A 26,867-nucleotide genomic window follows, 5' to 3' on the forward strand; every position below is an offset into this window, starting at 1 on the left:
TTAGGGGAAAGAGTACCACCTGGGGGGAAAGACAGAATTGAGGAGGAGAAAGGCATAAAAGGCAAAGGAACCGCCAGCCATGGAGGTGAAGGGAGAGTGGAGTGGCCCAAGTCGCAGAGCACAGAGAGAGAGAGAGAGAAGGAGAGCGAAGGGCAACACGCTGAGGAGAGCGAGAAGGCAAAGCATGCCTCTGAACTCCCTATCCAACTCTGAGGCTGGCGGAAGGAAAGGTGAAGGCTGAGGAGAAGAAAGGGGACATGAAGCTTGTGAAGGGAGAGGCAGAGCATAACAGTGTGGTGGAGAAAGCAGGCACTGGCCCTGCCCTGATGCATCCCATCCCATGAATCCCGGCCCCCGCAGGATGGATTTGGTTCCAACACTCTCTGAGGGTGGCACAAGCTAGCTCCTCACCAGATTCCAGTCCCTCATCTGATGACAGTTCTACAGCAGGATATGTGTGAAGAAATGGATTTTACACAGTTCAGCCAATGGATGGCAGAACAACAAGCAAGGTTAATGAGAGATGTCACAGCCCGGCAACAGGAAGCCCTGTAAGCAATTTATGCAGGACCCCGAGTGAAGGATGTGGTGCCCCCCCCCCTGAAAAGAGCCCCAGACAACCAGGGTGAGCAGCACCCTTCCAGTTGACCAAACTGGGGCCATACAACAATGTGGATGCCTATTTAGAGACCTTCAAACATACAGCTGAGGCCACTCAATGGCCCCGGAAACCATGGGTCTTCATTATAGGACCCTTCCTGATGGGGGAAGCTCAGGCAGCATTAAAGGCACTCCTGAAGGCAGAGGGCGCTGATTACGGAAAGCTGAAAGAAGCGGTCTTAGACCACTACAAGTTTTTGCCAGTATCCTACAGGCAAAGGTTCTGAGCCCTGATGTATAAGAAAGGCGATTATCTGAGGGCCTTGGTAATGGTCCTGCAATACTCCACCTGTGGGTGGCTCCGACCCTCAACAGAGGGAGAAAAGCACACCATGGAAAAAGCTGTACTAGAGCAATTACTGCAGATTCTAACCCCTGCCCCCCCAGCCTAGTACTGGGTGGCCTTTAGTAAACCCCCCAACCTGAAGGAGGCTACCACACTGCTGGAGATTTTTTTTGGCAGCTGAACCTAAGGAAGCTCCAAAAGACGTGCCACATGGGGGGGGAGCTGAAAGTTGGGAAGGGGGGCTCTAGAAACCCCCTAGGACGTCCAGGCCCAGAGTGGATCCTGAGGACCCCTACAGACAGCGCCTCCTCAGTGGAGAGGGCCCCCAAGCCTGGGGGTCCCAAAGGCCCCTCACCCCATCCCACCTCTTTATGGAGATGGGCAAAAGGGACTCGAGGGAAAGGAGGGCAGCAGCCCAGGACCTTGCTATGCCTGTGGGCAATCGGGGCACCTCAAGAAGGACTGTCCGCAAATGGTATGTGACATGGGGTGGGGGTTGGACATGCCCATTATGATGGTGAGACCCAAGCCCACGCCACTCTTGCTGGTAGTGGAAGTCACAGGGTGTCACTTAACAGCTTCACTCGATAGTGGCAGCTCTTTGTCAATGATTAGGACTCACCTCTTGCCCAGGTACCTGCCAGTCATATAAAAAGTCATAGTGGTGTGCTTCCACCACCATATCGAAGAATATCCGGTGGTCCAGGTGCCAGTGAAGTATCAAGGAAAGACCCAGCTGGTCGAGTAAGCCTTGGTCAAAACCCTCCAGTACCCGGTCCTTTTGGGTCGGGATGTGCTGGGCTTCCACCTTGCCTTACGAGACATGGCAACCACTGTGGAAGCACTAACATTGGATTCTCCAGCCACCAATGCAGGAGCCTCATTGTCCATGCTGGAAGACGTCAACTCCCAGGAAGCCTGGAAGGGGGATCCCCACTTCCTACAGTCTCAAATCGAAGATGAATCCTTGGAGACGCTGTGGGATGCAATAGCGGTGAGTGAAGGGGTGGTCAAGGACACATGATGAGCTGCTAGTTGGCCTCGGATCCTGCAACACCAAGGGGCATGCAAGGAATGAGGGGTGAAGATATGGCAACTCTTGGTTTCCCACCCCATATAGACAGTATCATCATCTTTAGTCCAGATTGGCCGACCCATGTAAAACACTGAGGCAGAGTGATTCAAGCCTTGGCAGACGCAGGCCTCAAGGTGAACCCCAAGAAGAGCCGGTTGGGGTTCCAAGAGCTGACATACTTGGGCTTCATAGTAGGCAGAGGCCAACTACAGCTGCTCCCGGATAAAGTGGCCACAATAGAACAAAGACCTGTCCCCAAGAAGCAAGTATGTCACTTTCTCGGATTTGTGGGATATTACAGCCGATTCATACCCCCATTTCGCATCCATCGCCACCTCATTGTTGGATTGCCTTAAGAAAAATAGCACCTCACTGACCCAGCAGACCCCGGAGTTCCTGGAGGCATTCCGTATGCTTCGCACAACTCTTTCCCAGGAGCCAGTCCTCTGGAATCTAGATTTTGCTCAACCTTTTGTGGTTTTTACAGATGCATCAGAATTTGGATTTGGGGCAGTCTTGGCTCAAGACATAGAGGGTCAGGATCAGCCCATCCTGTTCTTTAGCCAAAAACTGCAGGCAACAGGAACTAAATATCCCACCATCAAAAAAGAAGCATTGGCCATCAATTGGGTAGTGGGAGCCCTCCAATATTATTTCACTGACAATCCCTTTACCGTTGTCACCGTTATGCCCCCCGGTATGGCTGGAGCAGATGAAGAACCATAATGCCTGAGGTCGTATATATCCTTTTTGCCTTTCAGCCTTTCTATACGGCACATGAAGGGGTGAGACCACTCCAACGCCGACTACCTCTCCCGTCTCTTTGAGAAGCCCCCCCCCAGCATCATCAGCCCCCCAAAAGGGGGGAGGTGTATCCTGTGCTGGGCCAGTGGCCGGACTTCTCCAACCTATGTCCCACTGGCATGACCACCTCCCAACCCGTGTTGCACACCATCAGTGGACACTCCTTCTTGAGGTGCCCCAATTGCCCACAGGCATAGCAAGGTCCTGGGCTGGCCCCTGAGCCAGGCTGGGATCCGGCAATGGCGGTGACTCCCCCCCCCCCCGCCTCCAAAAGTTAGTGTTATGGGATAGGAGTCGCTGCCAGTAGTATGTGGGTAGGAGAAGTGCCTCTGAGCTCCCAATCCAACTCTGAGGCTGGCAGAGGGAAAGGTGAAGGCTGAGGAGAAGAAAGGGGACGTGAGGAGCATGAAAGAGGAGGCAGAGCATGACACCATCATTGCTATTTTGCCAAGAATAAATTGGCTTCTAACCACCTGGAAGCCTTCAAGCAGCTTGACAACACTTAGGCGGACCTTCCAGACTGCCATTCAAATGGCATCAAACTGGAGCAATCCATTCTAATAAAGTACTTCGGACCAGTTGTTGATCAGTGGCAGCTAAGTTCCATTGTAAATGTCAGCTTCTTCCCACCATTCAACAAGGAGGGATTCAGTCAAAATGTTCACAGCTGTTCATTGCTCTACTTGCCTGCTTAAACCGGAAGGCAATCTTGATAATATGGCCTGCCTCTCATTCCAGGACTGCTCAACTGGATTTGCCCACCATGTGGAAGAGTTCTTAAAGAACTCAAAAAATGAAATTGCAGACCTTGCAACGTTCGTGTCTGTGCCCGAAAATAACTAATGTCATCCCAGTTTTTTTAAAGGATCAAGGGGAGGAGGCTATAGACTGTTAGCCTAACATCTGTCCTGGGTAAATTGGAAGTAAGTGTGGCTAAAAGCCAGAATTGTTGAACATATACAAGAATGAGCCTTGCTGAAGAGGAATCAGCAAGGCTTCTGTAAAGATAAGGCCTACCTCACCATCTACTAAGAGTTACTTGAGGATGTCTACAAGCATCCTAATAGACATTGTATACTTCCAGAAAGAGCCTGACTGGGCTCTAAGTAAATTTCAGTAGTTATGGGATGAGACGACAAGAGTCACTGGAAAAGACGATCATGCTAGGAAAAGTTGAGGGCACCAGGAAAAGAGGAAGACCCAACAAGAGATGGATGGACTCAATAAAGGAAACCATAGCCCTCAATTTGCAAGATCTGAACAAGGCTGTCAAAGATAGGATGATTTGGAGGACTTTCATTCATAGGGTCGCCATGAGTCGGAAGCGACTTGACGGCACTTAACACACACATGGGATGAGCAGAAATGCCATTGTATGGATATGTTACTGGTTTAAACAAGAGGAAACAGAAGGTAGAAATAAATTGTCAGTTTTCACAGGGAAAACAGGTGAGCAGTAAGAATCTCCAGGGATCTGTGTTGAAACCGTTGCTAATGAATTTATTCATTAATGACCCACAGCTGGGGATGACCACTGAGGTAGCAGTTTCTGGATGATACTAAAGTGTTCAGGATGATGAGCACACAAAGGGAGAGTGAGTTCTTGTTGCCATATCTCCAAAAGGATACTGGAGGGTAGCTGAACATGATGCAGAAATGGGCAACCAAAATGATCATGGAGCTGGATTGTTTATCCTGTGAGGCAGGCTAAAGCATCTGGGGCTTTTTAGATTAGCTGACCGAGGTGGTGACATAATAGAGGTTCACACTGTAGGCATGGTGTATGAAAAATCTTGTTTCCTCTCCCACTATATCAGAACTTGGGATCAGTCTATGAAGCAGATTGGTAGTAGATTAAAAAGAAATTGAAAAAGAAGTATTAATCCTGACAAAACAGAGGTGCTACCGGTGGGAAGAAGGTCTGACCCAGGGAATGGGTTATCCCCTGTTCTGGATGGGGTTGCACTCACCCTAAAGGAGACAGTCCACAGCTTGGGAGTGCTCCTGAACCTGGGCCTCCTGTTGGACAAACAGGTGGCGGCGGAGGCCAGGGTCCCTTTCACCAGCTTCACCTGGTGAACCAGCTGCAGCCCTTACTGGGCAGGAAGGATCTTGCCACTGTGGTGCATGTCCTGGTAACATCTAGATCAGATTACTGCAGCATGCTCTACATGGGACTGCAGCTGAAGACTGTCCGGAAGCTACAGATGGTAAAGAATGCTGTGGCCAGAGTGTTGACTGGGTCATAGGGACCGTATCACTCCAGTCTTGTTCCAGCTACACTGGCTTCCAGGTTGCTTCCGGGCTCAATTCAAGGTGCTGGTATTGGCCTTTAAAGCCCTGTGTAACTTACCGACATACCTTAAGGACCACCTACCCATATACTCTAGTCATCTTTGGAGGCCCTGCTTTGGTTGCCCCTGCCATCTGAAGCTAGATGGGTTGCAACTGGAGAAAGGCCTTCTCTGTCGTGGCACCAGTTGGACCTCCCTCCCTAGGAAGATTCGTCTGTCTCCCTTTATTGGTGTCTTTCGCCAGTAGGTAAAGACTTTTTTGTTCCATCTGGCATACCCCCAATAGTGGTTAATGGCCCTCCTTGTAGTGTGGTTTGTGTGTGTTTTAATCAAATGGAATTATTTTGTGATTGTAACTTTAAAATTATTTTTAAATTATTTTATAATTTTTAATTGTTTGACTGTTTTAATTTTTTTTTTAATGTTCACTGCCTTGTGGACCCTGATAGGGTGAAAAGGTGGCATAAAAATGTTCAAAATATTAATAATAATGACATTACTTCAGAAACGGAAAAGAAGTATTATTTCACACAATGGGTTGTTGACTTGTGGAACTCACTGCCACAAGATGTTATGATGGCTTAAAGGTAAAGGTTGTCCCCTGTGCAAGCACCGGGTCATTCCTGACCCATGGGGTGACATCACATCCCGACGTTTACTAGGCAGACTATGTTTCCATGGTGGTTTGCCAGTTCCTTCCCCAGCTGGGTACTCATTTTACTGACCTTGGAAGGATGGAAGGCTGAGTCAACCTTGAGCCGGCTACCTGAAACCAACTTCCATTGGGATTGAATTCAGGTCGTGAACAGAGCTTTTGATTGCAGTACTGCAGCTTACCACACTGCACCACAGGGCTTAGATGGATGTAAAAGAGGGCTTGACAGATTTATAGAGGATAGCTTTAGGATTGTCTGTTAGTCATGATAGTCAAATGACAGCTCCAGGTTCAGAGGCAAGAATGCCTTTGACTGCCAGATGTTTGGGAGCAAACAGCAGGTATGGACTGTCTATGTGCCTCCTGCTTGTTGGCTTTGCTGTGGCATCTGGACGCTGGCCTAGCTGGACAATTGGTCTAATTCAGCATAGCTGCTTTTCTGTTTCCGTGCTCTGAAATCTGATTTCATCTATGTTCTAAACAATGTTGGGGTGGAGCTGCCAACAACAAGACTGTAAACAGAAGCACCCAGCAGCAGCGCATAGTTCTCATACAAGAACACGTTCGACCTGATTAGTCAGAAACCACAGAGTATAATTGCTTCCCTCTCCCCTGGGCACACCCTCCCTCTACATGTGATGTTCCAACCCTTCTTCTGGTTCATGCAAACTGAGCACGACTTCTCTGAGTTGGGACTCCTCTGTCCCACTAGCATTCATCTGGGAATCAGACTGGGACACACCTAATTCTCTGGACCAGATGCCCATCTATGAGCAGCGTAGTGTAGTGGTTAAGAACGGTGGTTTGGAGTGGTGGACTCTGATCAGCATATTAAAATCTTCATACTGGTCAGGAGAGACCTACTCCATTGTCATATCATGTGTTTTTTCTCCTTTATAATTGAGGGTATCATCAGCTGCAAGATTCAGGTGAAATCATTATAAGTCCTACAGTACTCACACCCAGTACAAATAATGGGCATGTGGAATGGTATAGTATAGCCTAATCTCGTCAGATCTTGGAAGCTGGTTGCTTGGAAGGGAGACCTCCAAGGAAGACTCTGCAGAGGAAGGCAATGGCAAAGGCAAACCACCTCTGCTTAATCACTTGCCTTGAAAACCCCACCAGGGGTCGCTATAAGTCAGCCGCAACTTGACGGCACTATGCACACACACACTACAAATAACACCTGACCAGGATAGCCCAAACTCATCAGATCTCAGAAGCTAAGCATGGTCAGCCCTGGTCAGTGTTTGGATGGGAGTCTACTGAGGAAGTCCAGGTTGCTATGCAGAGGCAGGCAATGTCTTTTGCCTTGAAAACCTTACAGGTCGCCATAAGTTGGTTGCAACTTGATGACAAAACAACAACAACAATGCAAATATCTGGCACTTTTGTTTCCTGAGCCATATACATTGACAGAAAGAATATGATTAGTGGCAGTTTTTATTTATCACTCCAACCCAAAGTGTTTGTCTTTGCTGAATCTCTGAGATGTGTAGTGGTTAAGAGCAGTGGTTTGGAGTGGTGAGCTCTAATCTGGAGAACCAGGTTTGATTCCCCACTCCTCCACATGAGCGGCGGAAGCTAATCTGGTGAACTGGATTTGTTCCCCCACTCCTACACACAAAGCCAGCTGGGTGGCCTTGGGCAAGTCACTGCTCTGTTAGAGCTCTCTCAGTCCCACCTACCTCACAGGGTGTCTGTTGTGGGGAGGAGAAGGGAAGGTGACTGTGAGCCGGTTTGAGTCTCCCTTAAGTGGTAGAGAAAGTTGGCATATAAAAGCCAACTCTTCTTCTTCTTCTTCTTTGCCACTGATGGGGAAGCATGTTATAAAGTCTTGGACAGCAACCAGTGTGAGTAGAGAATGGGGTGGTGGCACCCATCCCCATTCCATAAAGTAGCCTCCTACTAAGTTCGGTTGCTCCAGGCTCCATTTCCTCCTCTTCTTTCTTGCCCCACCGTTTGGCATCTGCGTGTCCAGGTGGCACTCCTCAGAGTCTCCCGGTGCTGGCCCCTGTTGTGCTTCTGCTGAAACTCAACCATGGCCTCTTTATCTGTGTTTTAGATCCAGTGGTCCCATCTCTTCCTTCTGTGCAGAATCCAAACACTGCAAAGCATTTTCTTATGGCCCAGCTGCAGGGGTAATATCTGTACGCACTACCTGTTTGTGTGCGTGCAATTCCCCCTGCAGCTAAGAGGCCATGAACTAGAAATTTAAAAGTTTTCCAAACAATGGCAAAGAATTGTCATTTACACACTTGCTTTTGATTAAGTGCATTATGTCTGGAAAGGACTTTTTTTTCCCTTTTCCTTTTTGCTTTGAATCTTCTTTGGCAGAATTCTCTTTAATCTGCCTCTCAGTCCTGCCTCGCTGGTAACAATTATACTATATTGTCTTGTATGTCTGATTAGAAGCATTCCTCAGTTGGCTTAATCTCCACAAATACCAATCGGTGAATGATACCACGAGAGAATCAGAATACCAAAAGTGGGTACAATTGGTGAGGGGGCGTGGCTCAGTGGTAGCGCATCTGCTTGGCATGCAGAAGGTCCCAGGTTCAATCCCCGGCATCTCCAATTAAAGGGATTACGCAAGTAAGGTGACGAGAAAGACCTCTGCCTGAGACCCTGGAGAGCCGCTGCCGGTCTGAGTAGACAATACTGACTTTGATGGACCGAGGGTCTGGTCAGTATAAGGCAGCTTCATGTGTTCATGTGGTAGATCCGCATGCCACCTGATTGGGAGATCCACACGCCACGTTGAACTTCACTCCTCAGTTGTTAAGAGCCTCCTTAAGATGGATGACTTCATGCTCTGGCTTTTCTTTACTTCCTTTCCTCCCTGATGTGTTCTATCTTGTAAGCCTGCAGGCAGAGCCTGTCTTTTAAATTTTATTTTTGTACAATGCCTGGTAGTTTTAGGTGTGTTGTTGATGCCGTTATCACATATACAGCATTCCCATTTAACCAGATCCCTGATTGTGCAAACATTTGGTATGCCTTCCCGCAGCCGTTTACAGTCATGAGGCTGTATTGTGCAATAAGCAGCCGAACTTCCTTAATTAATTTGGTAACAGATTTAACATACAGGTGGACCGAAGAATGTGATATACCAAGAAAAGAGGAGGCGTGTCTATTATGATGGCCCCATCAGTTACACCAGAAGCTCCATTACTCTGACACCATTATGGGTGTATTTAATAAAACGTTCATTGATATATTATCCGGAGTCATGGAGTTGGCAAAGAGGGTGCCCCTTTGGAGTTGGATTTCTGCAGTTAATGACTTAGAAGTGAAGATTAATTTGGAATGAGCCTGGGCTTCAACTTTTTGGAAAGCCTGGTGATTAAAAAAAAATTATTACTATGTTTTGCTCCATATGGGGGGGGGGCACACCAGATATGTCAGTGGCTTCCACTGTCAAGGCTTTAGCTGGCATTATGAAATAGGGGGAGGGGAGGGAGGCAGGACCGGTGGGCCCAAGAATCTTATCCCCTGAAATGAAAGTCGGATGCCAAATTGAAATTCCTGCAGGATTTCTGATAGCAATGGGGGAATTGAAAAGCCCACAATTAAGCATATGGGCATTAAGATAATTGTCAGATCTGTTGGCGGACATGATAGAAGACAGATGGGTAGGAATCAGCGCTCTCTACATCAGCACCCTGGGAGAGACAATTTGACGTTTTACCTGCCTGAGCTCCTCTGCCGTATTTGTCACTAAATGTGCCGCACGGCATCTTACTGTGTGTTAAGTGTTTTTGCGTATCCGTAACCGTGTATACCTTCAGCAGTGCCTCAGCGCCCTCTAGTGAAGAGCTACGGGGTACCTTACCATTATTTTGAAGTGCCCACATTCCTCCCCCCACCCAGCATCTCCCCATACCGTTGTCGCTGGAAGTTGTAATTGCTGTGTGTCCCTTTGTTCACACCCGCTTTGCATATGAACGGCCTCCCGTTGCTCTCCTGTTACAGGTCGGGGCTCACCGTGAGGATGCGGTTGGTCTCCGCGGCAGCCATTCGCTCGTGCCAAACCAGGTTCCCGTTCCGCAGTTGCCAGTGCAGTCTGCTACGTCTCCCGACTTAAACCCGCCCCAAGATCCATACAGAGGTGAGTTCTGTAGCCTCAGCCTCGGGGCAAACGGCCTGTATATTTAATCTTAAACAATCGCACGGGCAAATCTGCATGCAGGATTATTGTAAGGCCCTCGCAGAGTCAACAAACTGTTCCTGCATGTTGCACTGCTGGTGGACCTGGAAGAATATTGGACTCCTTTTATCCTTCTGCAGTTTGTTGGCATGAATGATTAGTTCAGGAATTTAAGTTCCTTCAAGTTGCATAATAATGCATGCAACAGCAGGTGTGATTATGGAACTTGTGCTGGACTTGTCCTCGCATGAGCACCCCAATCAGGTTGTCGGAATGGATGCAGAGAATCAGGAGTTCTGAGATACAGCAAGTCACAATATAAAAGAAGAAGAAGAGTTAGTTTTTATATGCTGACTTTCTACCACTTAAGGAAGACTCAAACCAGCTTACAGTCACCTTCCCTTCCCCTCCCCACAACAGACACCCTGTGAGGTAGGTGGGGTTGAGAGAGGTCTAAGAGAGCTGTGACTAGCCCAAGGTCACCCAGCTGGCTTCATGTGTAGGAGCAGGGAAACAAATCCAGTTCACCAGATTAGAGTCCGCCACTCATGTGGAGGAGTGGGGAATCAAACCCGGTTCTCCAGATCAGAGTCCACTGCTCTTAACCACTACACCACGCTGGTAAGTCACAATATATGAATCAATCAGAAGCAATCATTGCCAGACCCAATAATTTTAAATAATTTATTGGTTCCCTGCTGATAATAGGATGCCAATCAGGCTGGAACTTGCTAATAAAAACTAATGAACTTCCGTTTTAAAAATCCATTTACTCTCTGCCTTTCTCCCCAGTGAGGACCCAAAGTGGCTTACGTAATTCTCCTTTCCTCAGTTTTATCCTCACAACAACCCTGTGAGGTAGGTTAGGCTAAGAGTGTGTGTGACTAGCTCAGGGTTACCAAATGAGCTCCTGCAGCAGTGTGGGGATTCAGACCTGGGTCTTCTAGATCCTGCTCCAACACTCTGACCACTAATCTAGATTTATGGTATCATAGAGCTATCATGAGGTACACAACCTTTTCTTTTGGTCCTTTATCATCTACTGTTGGTTTGGCAGATTTTTCACACATTAGAAAACCCTACAAAACCTGTTCAACCAGAAATGGCAGTACCTGGTTAGACAAAAAAATGGAGTATGTGCATTTGCAGCCGGGTCTCCATCGTACCCCCAAGTCTCTGGGACAAGCAGCCAATTGTCCCAGCATGATGTAGTGGTTAAGAGCGGTGGACTCTAATCTGGAGAACTGGGTTTGATTCCCCCCTCTTCCACATGAGCAGCGGACACAAATCTGGTGAACCGGGTTGGTTTCCCCACTCCTCCACATGAAGCCAACTGGGTGACCTTGGGCTACTCGCAGCTCTCTTAGAGCTCTCTCAGCAACAACTACCTCACAGGGTGTCTGTTGTGGGGAGGGGAAGGGGAGGTGATTGTAAGCCAGTTTGATTCTTCCTGAAGCGGTAGAGAAAGTCAGCATATAAAAACCAACTCTTCCTCTTCCTTACAAGGCTGTCATCACAGAGATGATGTATGTGAAGCATTTTGAATTCTTGAAGTGCAGGGCTGCTAAGTGTTAGCATATTGTTGTCATTTCAGAATGCAAAAACTGGTCCCGAATAACTGAGGTCTCCATGCCAACAACTCAGGAGCATGCAGAACCGCTGTTCCATGGAGTCACCTTTTGGGTCAATCTGCGCAGGACTGGCCTGCATGTCTGTCCCCACAATCTATTTCTGAAATGGCCGGGAACCTGCTGGGATGTGCCAGGCCAAGAGATCAATCAAAAACCCATTTCACTGCAGCTCATTTTTGGCTTCTGGCCTAGACTACAGTTAGGATAGAAAGAACCCATCCCTGTCCTTGGGTGTGATTGCTAATAATGACTTAAGAGTCAGCGTGGTGTAGGGGTTAAGAGCGGTGGTTTAGAGCGGTGGGCTCTGATCTGAAGAACCAGGTTCAATTCCCCACTCCTCCACATGAGTGGCAGAGGCTAATCTGGTGAACCGGGTTGGTTTCCCCACTCCTCCACATGAAGCCAGCTGGGTGATCTTGGGCTTGTCACAGTTCTCTTAGCACTATCTCAACCCCACCTAGTTCACAGGGTATCTGTTGTAGGGAGGGGAAGGGAAGGCGATTGTAAGCCGGTTTGATTCTTCCTTAAGTTGTAGAGAAAGTCGCATATAAAAACCAACTCTTCTTTTTCTTCTTCCTTTTTATGTTGAATTGTAAATGATTGTGTAACAGGTCTAGAGCCCAAGGGATAAGGTGAGGTACACATTCTGCAAAGGAAAAAAATAATCTTTTAGAAGAATCCATTATACCTGAACAAGGACACATACACATACTTATCTATATACTCATCAGGTGCTAGACTTGACTGGGACCTTAATAAGCTGAAATGAAATTGGTTTTGTAGTGGACTTGCAGAGGCTTGGGAAATGGGACCCCTGATCTTATGTGCTGATAGACATTATGTTGCGCTTGTATTTCTTTGCTGTAAATTGAGACGCCTCCATATTTACAAAGGCAGATTGGGAATCTTTCTGGGAAGGTGCTGCTTGAAGAAGCTTCCTGCTTCTGCCATGGCTGTGTATCTTTGATTACCCTCGATTGCACAGAGGTTACGCTTTCTCACAATTATTGTTTCTACAACACTGAAGCTGGCGATCTGCAGGCAACAAAATTGGTATCCCTTCCAAAGGCAGCGCAAAAATGGATCTCAGCCACAAGATCAGAGCTGGAAAGCTGGCCTTAACAACGGCTCTCTCAAAACTTCCTTTTGCAAAAGAATTGTGTTACTAATAAATGAAACACAGTTTGGCTCTATTTGGACTTCTGAGGGGAAAGGACACAAGTTCATTAACACTTTTGTTTCAGCGCTGTCTCTCTCTCTCTCTCTTGCTCTCACTCTCGGTATATATATTTATACTTATTTCCCCCCCTAGGAATGCCAACTGGACTTCAAGGGCAAAGCGTGTCTTCAGGGAGCTCCGAAATCAAGTCCGATGACGAGGGAGATGAAAACCTCCAGGACTCAAAGTCTTCTGATGACAAGAAGTTAGACGACGACAAGAAGGATATCAAATCAATTACTAGGTCAAGATCTAGGTAACAGTATATAATAGTGTCGCTTCATTTAATTCCTTTACTGGACTTCGATGAAGTGAACAGAGCAGGAAGAAACTCTGGAGTTTTTTTTCCTGATGGACGAAACCCAAAAAAGCGAAAAGGGAAGCTCTTTCTGGCAGTACTAAGAGTATCTGTTCGGATGCGTGTACTCCAGGAGAGCTATACATTGCTTCTGGGCAATGAAATCAGACTAAAATTTGCATGAAACGTAACTTTAAAAAATTGGAAAATAATAAAATTCAGAGATAATGTGCTTGCAATTTGTGTATGTAAACGAGTGTCTTAAAAACAGACACCATTTGTGTAACATTCTGTGCCCAGTAGTATAGATGTTTTTCTCCTGCCTTTTTTTTTTAATGTGCATAGCTGTGAATGGATAAATCATTGTAGCTTTGTTTGGGTTAAACAGAGCTAGGCCTGTTTGTGCCATCTGAAGCCCTTTTGTCGAGCTTTTGGAAGGAGCCGAGCGATTTCATTGTATCTCGATTCCCAAGAATGGCTCGGTATCCTTATGTGGACCAGCATTTCTTGCTCACAGGCATCAGTGGCCATAGCATGCATGATTTTACTTGGATTGCCACTGGCCCTCCGTTTGTTCTTCATGTTCCGCGTAAGAAGTATTGCAAAACATTCATGAAAACTTGTACTTAGATTTTATCATCAAAGCCCCTTTGATGGATGCACCTGATTTTCCATTTGGACTTTGCCGCTGCAATAGAGAAATTGTTGCATAGTGTACAAGGCGTTCCAGACCATCCGTTCCCATACACATGTAGAAAAATTTCTGCATCAGAAATAGGTGCAACTTGGAAATACAGATGAAGTAGAGTGAGTAGCAAACCTGGCAGGGGGTTGGTAGACCAGAAGGGGGTGACTTTAGGATAGAGCAGGAAATCAAAGAAGCGTTATTCCCCAGCACTGGAGAGAAGCTATGAAATGCTGTCTCGTAAAATAAAGGCTAGAAGTAAGGTTGATACTGGTTAGGAGAAAGAGCAGAGATGTCCACTGAAGTTCACTGTATCCAGCAAACAGTATTCCCTTTGGCTGTTCCCTTGCTTTCTCCAGCCCTTCGTTGCTGTGAAGGTGTAAAAGACAGCCTGCCTAATCAGAACCCAAGAGTCAGGAATGACACATGCAACCCTGCTGGTGGCCAAATAGCCTCAGCAGAATGCAGCACATGCACAGGGGGCTTCCAGGTCTTTTAAGTACTCCTCCTACTACAATGTATGGCCCTGAAGCTGAATTATAGGACGCAATTCCATATGGCAGCTCCGGTAGCCAAGTGCAGGTTTTACTCAGGGTTTGTGTCTCTGCAGGAGCATCTTCTCGTCTTCCAAGTGGCATGGTTGCTGATATAATTACTCCTTCCAGGGATGACAAGAAAGATTCCTGGGTATTTTCTTTGTAGGCCCTGTGTAGGTCAGTTAGAGGATAAATCAACAGCAATTCAGCGGCAATCCATGGGAAATCTTCATGGAAGATAAAACTCTGAAGCTGCATTTGATGTATAGTCTAGAATATAACACAGGGAAAGGAATATAATTTTTTTTTGGTTGAACATAATTAATTTGTATGTTGTTTTTTTGAACTTGGCTGATGTCTGTGGCACCTTCATCAGTGTTTGTATTCTGATGCTAGTAGCCTTTTTGAGCCCAGTCCACCAAGAAATTGTCCAGTGCATGCCCCAATTAAATAAATTTCATTAAAACTGGGTTATGTGAGAGAAATGCCCAGTGTATTGAGAGATAACTAAGCCAGCCCTCAGAATATCTTAGCAAATAGATTCTGAAGTTTAAACAAAATGAAATATAGTTCTATACAGTTATTATGTCATTAGATATTCTTCTTTACCATCTATATAAAACTTCTCATTTACAGATTATAAGTAGGTTCAGAGAAAGGTCTATCAAGATCAACCAAAATGTCACAAAATAGTGTACAAGCTTTCCAGTTCTCCAGAATGTGAAAGGAAAATGGCAATCTCTTTTTAAGACTATAAAAGCCTGCAGTTAATCATGTGCGTCTGTCATCATTTACACAATGCATGGGCCCCTTATACAGACTGCAGGCAAAGGAACGAAATGATAGTTCTTGCATTAACACAACTAGAGAGCAATTCAGATGATCTGCTAGGTAGTTTGTACCGCAGCTCTCAGTCTACTACTAGTCAGTGAAAGCCAAATTGTCTAGTCACTGAAGTATAAGAAACTAAACAGAAGCAAATACTGATCCAAGGTCACCTTCCCTCAGTTGGAGAGTTCCTCTTTCACAGCTAAATCCAGTATTTCCCCAAAATATAGAGAGATCATAGGCAGCTGTGTTGGTCCACAGAAAAATCCAAAAACCTGATCAGATAAGATGGAGCTGGTTAGCTTTCTAGGGGAAATGGCAGTCTCTTTTTGAGACTCTGAAAGCCAGTGGTTAATCAAGTGTCTCTCCATCACCAAAAAGGATGAGAATAGAGGTAAAATGTGATAGCCCTTATATCTAATCAAGTCTTAAACATATCCTGCACAAGATGCAGACAAGAGGCCTTGACATACTCCACACTTTTAAAAAAACCAAAAAACATCCAACCTGATGGAGAATCCTTGAAGGCTCAAAAAGTTGCGCAACATATTGCAATATTTTGTCTGGTAGAACAATGTGATCAAAAAGGTGCAATATTCTTGTGTCTCTTTAAAGCAAAGCTCGTTCTGTGAAACAGCTTAAAGCTAATTGCGGTGGAAGGAACACCTTGATTTTCTACACCACTAGAAAATACTGTGTTCTCTTTGTCTCTCAGCAATAACGACGATGAAGATCTCACACCAGAGCAAAAGGCAGAACGCGAAAAAGAACGGAGGATGGCCAACAACGCCCGCGAGCGCCTCCGTGTCCGTGACATCAATGAGGCCTTCAAGGAGCTGGGCCGGATGGTGCAGCTCCACCTGAAGAGTGACAAGCCCCAGACCAAACTCCTGATCTTACATCAAGCCGTAGCTGTTATTCTCAGCTTAGAGCAGCAAGTCAGAGGTCAGTTAGACGCCAGTACCACCTCAGGCACTGCTGTATTGACTAAGGCATACTTACTGCCTACTGGGCCTCAACAGAGCCAGAGTGGTGTAGTGGTTAAGAGCAGCAGACTCTAATCTGGAGAACTGGGTTCAGTTCCCCACTCCTTCACATGAAGCCTGCTGAGGGGACCTTGGGCCAGTCACATTTCTCTCAGAACTCTCTCAGCCCACATGGAGGCAGGCAGTGGAAGGCCACCTCCGAACATCTCTTGCCTTGAGAACCCTTAGGGGTTGTCATAAGTCAGCTGTGACTTGATGGCACTTTCCACCACCACTAGGCCTCAAGGTCCATTGTTGAAAGAATAGTTAGGTCACGGGTCCAGAGCTGAGGGTGAGTTTACTCATTTTATGTCATTTTACCCAGCTTCCTCTTGTTGTCCACTCACCCCGATGACATCACATACAATGAAGACATCACATATAAGAGTTGGGTCTTTCACATCACCTACTACCTGATCCTTTTAACTGGAGATGCCAGGGATTGAACGTGGGACCTTATGTGTGCACTGCCCCACCACACTGACTTAGATCAGCTTCTCACAAAATGCCATATGACAACTTGTTGAAACTTTGTTCACGTTGCTCCAGTGAAGAAAGATGTTTTATGTGGATCAGCTACACACCCCTACTCTAGGGTTGCCAGCTCCAGGTTGGGAAATACCTGGAGATTTTGGGGATGGGGCCTGAGGAAGGTGGGATTTGGGGAGGGGAGGGACTTCAATGGGGTATAATGCCATGGGATCCTCCTTCCAGAGTGGCCATTTTCTCCAGGTAAACTGGTCTCTATCACCTGGGGATCAGTTGTAATAGTAGGAAAACTCCAGCCACCACCTGGAGGTTGGCGACCCTACTCCACTCTAATATGAGATTTATTTAGTTAACTAGTTTTTATGGTATCTTTCTGCCCTCTTTAGGGCCCCCGGCCCCCAACCCCCTTTGGTTTTGCTAGAAATGTACAGCTTCTGGTCAAGTAAGTTCCATGTTTTGAACTATATCAGCTAAAATCATTGGCAGATCTTCTGTTTATTTATTCGTTTGTTTATTTGGTTTTTAACCCGCCCTCTTCCCAGCCAAGGTCAGGCTCAGGGCAGGTTACCTCCAGAGCAATATCATCAACAGCATTCCAATTAAAATACAATACATTGTAACAATAAATAAATTATCATTAAAACCTGTAACATCCTAAAAAAATGTAACAGATTAAGACCAGAAAACTCCAGGTGGCGCCTTTCATACTGGTATTGGTGGCAGCAGTTAACATGCATTCAGTGACTTCTCTGCATTGCAGTCATAGAATCATAGAGTTGGAAGGGATCACCAGGGTCATCTAGTCTAACCCCCTGCACAATGCAGGAAATTCACACCTCCAGTGACCTCTACTGCATGCTCAGAAGATGGCCAAGATGCCCTCCCTCTCATCATCTGCATAAGGTCACAGAATCAGCATTGCTGACAGCTGGCCATGTAGCCTCTGCTTAAAAACCTCCAGGGAAGGAGCACTTACCACCTCCCGAGGAAGCCTGTTCCACTGAGGAACTGCTCTAACTGTTAGAAAATTCTTCCTAATGTCTAGACGGAAACTCTTTTGATTTAATTTCAGCCCGTTGGTTCTGGTCCCGCCTTCTGGGGCAACAGAAAACAACTCAGTCATTCACATTAAAGTAGCTAAGTTGGCCGCTTTGATCACTTTGTACCTAAATTGGGTTGTGTCCAGTCAGTTTTTCTGTCGATGAAAAAGGGAAGAAAGGCCCCCTTTGACATTTCCAGAAGAAGAAGAAAAAGAAGAGTTGGATTTTATACCCTGATTTTCTCTACCTTTAAGGAATCTCAAAACAGTTTACAGCCACCTTCCCTTCCTCTCCCCACAACAGATACCCTGTGAGGTAGGTGGGGCTGAGAGAGCTCCAAGAGAGGTGTGAGTAGCCCAAGGTCATCCAGCAGGCTTCATGTGGAGGAGTGGGGAATCGAACCCGGTTCTCCAGATTAGAGTCCGACTCTCTTAACCACTACACCACGCTGGCTGTGCTGGGGATCATGGGACATGTATGGACCAAAGCTGTGTGGGGTGGGGGCTGTAGTAAGAAGGAGAATTTGGGGAGACTGAGCAGAAAAGCTGTCTTGATCCAGCCACTTGTCTTTTAATGAAGTGCAGTGGGCACGCTACCAGGTAACATTTAAACTGAGCCTTAGGATTTTTTTAAAGATGCATTTTGGTTTGAAGCCCAGTCTTCTCATAACAGGTCTGGGGTAGAGTTAGCAACAGTATTGAAGGTAAAGATGGCTCTCTATCCAGAATATTCAGGAGGCGAGGTGGATTTAGATGGGGACAGATAAAGGAAAGGCTTCCTTTGATCCTAAAAATAGCCACAGATGTCAAAGCCAGCGGTACAGATATGCATATATTGTGTTGTTATGGCTATAGTTAAAAGACTGAAGACGGCAAACAAAACGGGATTACAAAATAAGCTGCCCAATGCAGTTCATGTGCTTAGATTGTCCTTTCATTTTGGTCTCACAGAAAGGAATCTGAACCCTAAAGCAGCATGTCTGAAAAGAAGGGAAGAAGAGAAAGTATCTTCGGACCCTCCTCCGCTTTCTTTGGCAGGACCCCACCCTGGAATGGGAGACACATCTAATCATATGGGACAGATGTAAAAAAAAAAAAAAAAAAAAGGCAAGTCTGGTTATTAAGTCTCCATAACAACTGTTTGATCCTCTTCAGGGGAGGGGGGAAAGGTCAATCTCGGTAGTTTATTTACTGGCTTGTAGCCCAACCTTCTCCCAATGGGTCTGAGGTTAGTAACAGGGGCAGTGAAGGTAAACATACCATTCCTCCATGTTTACTGCAAAATGGAGAACCAAGAGCAAATTCAGACAACTGTGTGTGCACCTGATATAACTGAATAGAACAAGGGATCGCTTGTTACAAAAGCAATCCTTTATCAAAATATCTGGAAAGTTTATACGAGAACATCCTTGCTCTTGATAAAAGATTCCACAAGCAGGGATTTTTCAGTACGGGGGTGCTTTTCAGCAAGTGATATGTGTATACATCCTGAAGTGGTAAGCACACCGGCATTTTCTGAAGAAAAATTTATGAGGCCCAAATAGTGGGACATCTGTGTATCAAGACTGCAACCTTACAAACTGTGTGTGTGTTCAGGAGGAGGGAGAGATATAAAGTGCAATATAGGCAGGAGGAGAGACCCGGACCCTTCTTCTGCCTCTGAAGTCCTACTCCCCAAACTACTATTTCACCATTTTTCTTCTGGTGGTGGTTGCTTTCTACCACAGCATCCCACCTTGAGGAAACAGCTTTAAAAAGGAGCTTGGGGAAAGATATACATCACAAATTCCAAAAGATGTTCCAACAAAGATTCCCCCTACATCCCAAAAATATGTTGTTAGGTATAATACCATCAGAACTATCCCCGCAAATTTAAGATCTATTCAAATACGCTACAACAGCTGCTAGAATGGTTCTTGGGGGAAATGGAAACAGGCAATCCTCCCAGACGTAGAAGAATGGAAGGAAAAACTAGTGGAATATGCAACTATGGCTAAAAGGACCACCATGGTAAACAGTGACAAGAACTATGACCACTTCTATGAAAAATGGAAATTATTTTACCAGTATGTTGAGGCATAAATATAATAAAATAAGAGAGTAGATGTAAATTAACCATAGCAAAACCTCAGCTAATTCCACATAAGGAAAATTATTTTGAGGATATAGATGCAAAATATTTTTGATAAGATGTTTAGTATTTGGTTGTAAGAATAGTAGTGCTAAAGCTTTTCTTTTTAAGTTGGGCAGTTACTTTGGTCGTAAAACTGTGATGAATAGCATGGCATTGTAATCTGTATGATTTGCTTTTTCTCTTTTTTGATCTTTTTCAAATTTATTGTTGACACCCTTATTCCTTTCCCTCCTCCTTTCTTTTTGTGTTTTGTATTCCCCTTATACCAAAAATATATTTTTTTTAAAAAAAAAAGGAGCTTGGGGAGAAAAACTGTGGGTAGAAAAAGGGTTCAGTTCTGCCTGCTCAGCTTTTAATTTACACACACCCATTTTGAATGGATTTGTCATAATCTGGATTAAGTTGTTTCACGACACATCTAATTTGACCCTAATGTGAGTTAGTGTGACCGTGGGTGGGGAGGTAGGATTTGATCTTAGACACAAAAAGCAAAAGCCACCATCAGCTTTCCATATCTGTAAAATTTGAGTAACTATTTGTTTCCTATTGGCATGATAAAGATTGTTGAGAAATGCACCATGTACCATTACAAATATTGTACGAACGAATTAACAGTAATAACAAAAGTTCGGTCTCCTCGGCTGACCCAGATTATTTTTCACTTGTTCCACAGGTCCAAGTTGCCACATTTTCTTCATGTAAACCAGAGACCACTTCCTTAACAGCTATATTATCTTAAACCCACATAAACACTTAACCCCCCTTTTTTGTAATATAATAAGACAAGTCTGAGTAGTTATGAATCACAGACGCACGAGATTTCAGCATTCCCGATTCTGAAACAAACAAAAAAAGGAAAAGTGCAACTTGAGGGACGCTTCTCTTCAACATATCATTCAGAATGTTTCGAGCAGTACGTCAGGAGCTGTAAAATGCACAGCCAAGAGACTGAATGGCAATCTTCTCCACACTGTGGGACAATGCATTTGTGCCTAAACTTCTTTTGGAAAAAAAATATAATTAATTTGTAAGTCTGAAAAAAATATTTAATTTAAAAAAAATTGTAAACTTGCAATAATGAAAAGTGTACTTCTGAAGAAAAAAAATGAACGTTTTTGTTGGTGTACTAGTCCACTAGTGTTTATACTTACTGGATATTAAAAAGGGAAGCGTTGCTGCCCACGTATTTACAAAACCAGCAAATGTCCTAATGAAAACTGAAGTGATGACATTAGCCATTCCTTAGGGTAGGAGGAACAGATGGATCTTATAGACCTATGACACACACACACACATATATATAAATATATATATATAAATATATATTAAAATTAGTGAATATGGTAAGCTTTTGTTCATTGGTTTCAGACTTTTTTGCTCCTGTAAAAAAAAAGTACTGATTAACTTTTTTAAAGAAATATTTTACTGTAAATAGGGATTTTTGGTCTTATTTCTCTCTCCCACTCCCTTCCTTTTGTTCTTATTGTAACCTGTAGTGCCAACTCTGTTGCTGGAGGGGCAGATCAGGATGAAACGCTGACCCCGGTGTTGCTTATCATTCATAAATAAGTAGAGAGTTGTTCCTTCGGTCTTTGGGGGAGAATACAGGAACTGGCCAGTCGCGTCGTGCGCAGAGAAACTGCAAGCAACCTTGCTGAGTCTCGGTCCAGAGGGTTTTGGGGCCGAGTCGTAAGCGTCGCTCTCATTAAGACCCTATTTCTGGGATTTTTTTTTCAGAGGTACAAGGTTAGAATGCTACAATGTTACCACTGTGCCTTCCAATGTTTATATCATCGGAAACATAACATAATCAAAGGTGGCTGTGAATCAACAAACCAGTAGAAGTGTTAACTTAATGTGTGTAGCCGAAATACAGTATGCAGTGAGGCGTTTCAGAATACATGGTCAGATTTGGGAGAGGGAGAAGGGGTTCAAATGGGGGAAATTGCAAGTTGTGTGACAGATTTTGATTTTTTTAATTAAGTGGATTGCTGAAAAGTAGACCATTTGCTGCCTCCTCCTTCATTCATGGGAAAAAAATGCCAATATTCAGTTGTTACGAAGCATTAGAACAAGCCTTACCAGTTCTAAAGCATTAAGTTGCACTTTCTTGGGAAGGAGGAGTAGAACAGTATTTCTCTGGCCAGTATGAATCAAGTTTTTACTCGACATATATAAAGTAGTAAGCATAGATCAAACCTATGGCACAGCAACCTATCCAGAAGCTAGCTTTGAAATACGGGCTCAACGGAACCAGTATCCATAGCGATTCCTCTAACGATCGACTCTGGTGTATAGAACAATTAACAAATAGTGCTCCCAATTAAGTCTTTGTCAGCATCATTTTGTCTCCAGTTCCAGCTTTTGGTTTTTTTCTTCTTCTGTTTTTTTACAGCCACGCAAACTTGGCATGTATTTTTAAATGAAATCTCCCTGTTTGAGTAGATTTTTTTTCCACCTATCAGCACTGAGTAAATGCCATAAGTCCATTGAAAATGGTCTAGACGTTCCATCTGTTCTCCTGTTTTGCCAGTTACATAGTAATGAAAAAAATACATTTGTAAATTTTATGCAACAAAACGGCAAACGTATCATTATTTTGAAATTGTGTATGTAAAAGTTATATTTTTACATGTAGACTCTTGTTATTATGTGTTTTAATACATTGTATCAGTTTTTTGTTTTTTTAACTGTGTGGTTGAGACAAAATCTCATTTAAATGAAATAGTGAGATACAAGAATCTGAATTTTATGTTTCTGAAAAACATAAAGAACAAATATGATAGTTTACCATGTGAACCACCTTCTGCATATCCATAAACATTTTGATTAGCTGTGTGTGCGTGTTGAAAATTGTAAATATGTTCAGTAGCAGTAAACTTAAAATGCTTTTTGTTTTATTTGTTAATAAGTTTCTGAAATGTGGAGGTGGATTAAAACCATTATGAATAAATTCACAATAGAGCAGAGTCCATGTTAGTTTAAGTTAGAACAAATGTGTGTTCCACTGTAGAGCCTGTACTTCAAACAGTCCTTATTTAGATAAAAATGGGTGTATTAATGTTCACAACTGACTAAAGGATTCTCCCGTTCTCAAGCATATTATTATTGCTTAGAATTAAAAATAAAACAACACAACCCCTAAAAGTTGTTAGTTCAGGAGATAAGATTATTCTCAAACTATGAATAAACCAAGTTAGATCTTCACTGCCATTCATGTACAATAATGTCAAGACTTCGACAAACCAACTGAATTTTTAAGTGTTTAACGTTGCCCACAGAGCTTTTAAAAACTGATGTTCTGATATGTGGAAATCAGAAAATAATAATAATATGAAGATAATTGACGAGGAGCAAATGCAAATCCAAACAAGCATGGATTTCCTTTATTAGTCCACCATCTGGATATCATTAATTCTTTAAAGGTGCCACACTTGACGATCACTCTCAGGCAATCATAGTGATGAAAGCTTGTATTCCGCACCCTGCTCCCCTCCTTCAATACTCTTAAATGATTTTGATCCACGCAGAGCCAAGAGAAGGTTAATTTTGTATGCCATGGTAATCCTGTGGGTATGAATTTACAAATGGCTTCTGTTCCATAGTAGAATTTGGACTTGAAAACTGACCAGTTGGTTGCACTGCTGGTTGGTTGGTTGGTTGGTTGATTGGTGGGCTGGTTGGTGTTTTTTTTACTGCATGAATGCAGCAAAGTGGATTCTGTCCTCAAGAAATCAGCTTGTAAAGAACTGCTCTCCTTTTCGTGCCCGTATGGTCAGTGGTATTTGTTGCTCCTTATAAATGGTGGTGGGTCAACATTAATGCTCCAGTGTTGTGCGGTAACAAACAGTACAAACAATACTCAGAATCTCCTCAGTGGAAACCTATCAAGTGTTTAGTGAGTGATCCACCTCCACATTCAAGTAATTTATGAATATGCTCATTAGGGAAATCTGTTCATCTAGAACTTTTTTTTTTTTTTTACATTTGTCTTATGTGTAGCTGCAAGGAACACTAATGTTTATACAACTGTCAGTTCTACCAGTGATGCAACTTGTACCGATGCAGTCTTCCGATTTGTTTTGTTTGTTAATTTCATTTCAGGGGGCGGGAAGGGAGGGCAGAGCGGGGTGGAATTTGCGCGTTTCATCTTTCTCTCTCTGGTGGGCACGACTCAATCTGTGCCGAAGAGCGAACAATGCAGTACGTTGCCAGGAGTAAAGAGAATGCATCGGGAGAGGAAAAAGCACAAATAAATTAAACTTAATCCACTAAATGACTTGAGGAAAAAAAGTTGTCATAAAGATGGAATATGATGAATTCCAATACAGTGGGGGCACCAAGACCTTTTCGGCTTCTTGTTTTGTTTTCGTTTCATTATTTTTTAAAAAAAAAAAATTATTTCTCATGGGACTTGAAGTTTATTCACCTTTTGTGCAGTGCTGGTTTGACCATACTCATTTCAAGTATTATAGACTTATGTAATGGTGAAAATATATGAACTGTGGCCTTTTTCATTCTTGTTACTTGTGATGCAACTAAGTGAAGATAAGGAAAAAAAGCAGAGATTTACCATGTATCAGTGCCTGGCTTTTTGTTACAAAGCTTTGTTTGTCTAGTGACTTTTTTGCTATAAAATAGACTGTAGTACACCCTAGTAGGATAAAAGAAAACCCTAAATTTAAAAATAAAAAAAATATATTTGGCTTATTTTTCACAGGAGCAATCCTTTTATACCATGAATATTGCAAGGGGGGGGGGAATTGTCAGATTATGAATATTTCTTCTTTGTAGATTTTTGGAATCATTCTGAGTAAAAGTTTGTTACTTTATTTTACTATTTAAAAGATGTTATTTTACCATGTGTTACCAAGATGAAATTGTATGGTAGCTTCTTCTTGTTCTTTTTTTTTTTCTCTTCTTCTTTAGTTGTAGGTCGCAGCGGGGGGAAATTTTGCGACTGTACACATAGCTGCAACAGTAAAAAGAAAAAAGAAAAAAAAGGAAAAATTATAAAAGGGACAAAAAAGAGAAAAAAAGATTTTAAAAAACAGTTACACTTTGTTTTCAACGTGTGGCTGAGTGCCTCAATTTTTTTCATGTTTTTGGTGTATTTCTGATTTGTAGATGTGTCCAAACAGGTTGTGTGCTGGAGTTCCTTCGAAAAGAAAAACACAGCTTGCTGTAGGCCATTACCTGTTTCCCATCTGTAGTTATTCGATGCTGTCATGTACATGACCGTTCTGTAGCAATAAATGTGCCATTTTTATAAACTGTTTCTGACACTGTTGTTTCATTTCATTTTGCATTGTTCATTTTCTGTAGGTCTCGCGGGAAGCCCTGCTTTTGACGGCCTAGTAGGGGGCGTGGCCATCAAAGACGCGACCTCAAAAGCAAGGGGTTTCAGGTGCGCTGGGTGTCCCTGGAAGTGCCACATTCCAGATGATGTGCAAATCTGAAGCGCTGATCATCTGAGTCCTCCTCAGAACATAGCAGTTCTTCTAGAGGCCTCTCCTCACTCTTCATGTGGGTCAGACTGCTGACTTGGGTAGCTGATGAGAAATCTGCATTCTGGACATAACTGTAGTAGAAACACAGGCCCTTTTCTTTGTGGCCTAAACCCTTGTGTGTAACATGGCTATGCATTGTAATATAGTTGTTAAACACTGGCCCCATAGGCGGCTCGGATTTCAAGCGGCGGAGAAAGTTGTTTGTAAGTTTTCAATCCTTTGTAAAGCTCTTTCATACCTTTTGGGATGGACGGTGCTATATAAATGTAACCTTGCTTTCGTGGTTCTCCATCTGCAGCGCTTCTGTAAATACAGCACCTGTATTTCACTTGAAACTGTAATGTACATATGGGAAGATATCAATGCGCCTATGGACAATGGGCAAAGCATCAAGGCGCAAACATGTATGCAAAAAAAAAAATTAAATAAACTGAACTGTGTAAAGAGATCACTCCTTGAAAAACAAGGTCCAGTTTCTCCAACTCGAAACTAAAGGCTGGGGGAAATGTGTCCTCACGTGGCAATGTTGCCAGCTGCCATATTCAGCCATGTTCCATGCAGTAATAAGATTATTTTTATGTCGTTAGGCAGATCTATGTCTGCCTTACCATTGCAGTTAGAGCTGAACTAAAGAGCCAAGAGGTATGGTCCTCTTTTTTAAAAAAAGAATGTCCCCATTGGAAGCATTTGTTGAAGTTGTAAAATAGAAATGCTAACTAATTGTATATACATCTTGTAAAAGGGGGGGTAATAAATTCAGGTTTGGCCCTATCACATCTTATCAGTCTGAAAGGGTTTCTCACTTCTGTTGGTTGGTTTCACATATTTTAAAAAAAGCAAACTAAATAAATTCTTAAAGGTCTGCATTTATGTTTATGGCACTACCATGTGATGTTTTTACCAAATGGATACTGATGGTTATTGGAAGAAGGTGAGGTTACCTTTTCCACACTTTTCACACAGTATGCTTCAACGTGCCTTATTGGGAATGCGTGTAGCTGCCATGGTGTGGCTTGTAGTGATTAGTCTCCTATGTCTATGTCCAGCAAGCCAAGAAGAAACCATATCTGAAGACTAGAGGTTGTGGTTATCTCTGCAGGTTCAGATACTTGGAACTCAGGTAGTAATGTCTGGAAAAAAACATCTGGCTGCCATTTGCTGAGGTGCTCTAATTTAACTGAAGTGACCTGTGGGTATAAAAGGCAGGAGGTGTGAAACAAACAAGACTTCAATAGCTAGTCAAAGAATGGGAAGGCTATAAAAGGAAGGATGAAAAAGAGAAGGGGGGGAGGGATCCCAAGGGAAGGAAAAAAACAGAAGGAAGAGTCTATAGGGAAAGGAAAATTGGGGGAAAGAATTGACAGAGAGGATAGGACCAGGAGAAACGGGTGAAATGCTTGTGTGAAAATGGCCTGATTCAGAATAACCAGCCAAATCTCTGGCTCCAGGTCTCCAGTGATGATGTAATGTGTGAATATCCAATACATAATCAACTACTATGGTCCCACGGTATGTCTGCAATCTACAGGCTCACAGCATATGATTG

The 26,867-nt window shown here is 43.7% G+C and overlaps 1 protein-coding gene across 15 annotated transcripts in view; it reads left to right on the plus strand.

Moving 5' to 3' along the window:
- The window catches only part of TCF4 (transcription factor 4), a 426,474-nt gene extending 405,821 nt beyond the window's left edge, over positions 1–20,653 (plus strand). For 10 of the 15 annotated variants that reach the window (XM_056849214.1, XM_056849212.1, XM_056849208.1 and 7 more), the window contains 5 exons: positions 9,753–9,888; positions 12,871–13,033; positions 15,840–16,069; positions 18,629–18,775; positions 20,483–20,653. In XM_056849214.1, coding sequence (XP_056705192.1) covers positions 9,753–9,888; positions 12,871–13,033; positions 15,840–16,069; positions 18,629–18,765 — 666 coding nt within the window. In that variant the 3' untranslated portion in view covers positions 18,766–18,775; positions 20,483–20,653. The remainder of the gene's footprint in view (positions 1–9,752; positions 9,889–12,870; positions 13,034–15,839; positions 16,070–18,628; positions 18,776–20,482) is intronic. The other 5 variants (XM_056849211.1, XM_056849210.1, XM_056849216.1 and 2 more) reach the window with 1 other exon arrangement.
- Positions 20,654–26,867: the final 6,214 nt, after the last annotated feature.

Source organism: Euleptes europaea, chromosome 4 (assembly GCF_029931775.1).
Source record: "Euleptes europaea isolate rEulEur1 chromosome 4, rEulEur1.hap1, whole genome shotgun sequence".
In the NCBI taxonomy this organism is placed as follows: Eukaryota; Metazoa; Chordata; class Lepidosauria; order Squamata; family Sphaerodactylidae; genus Euleptes; species Euleptes europaea.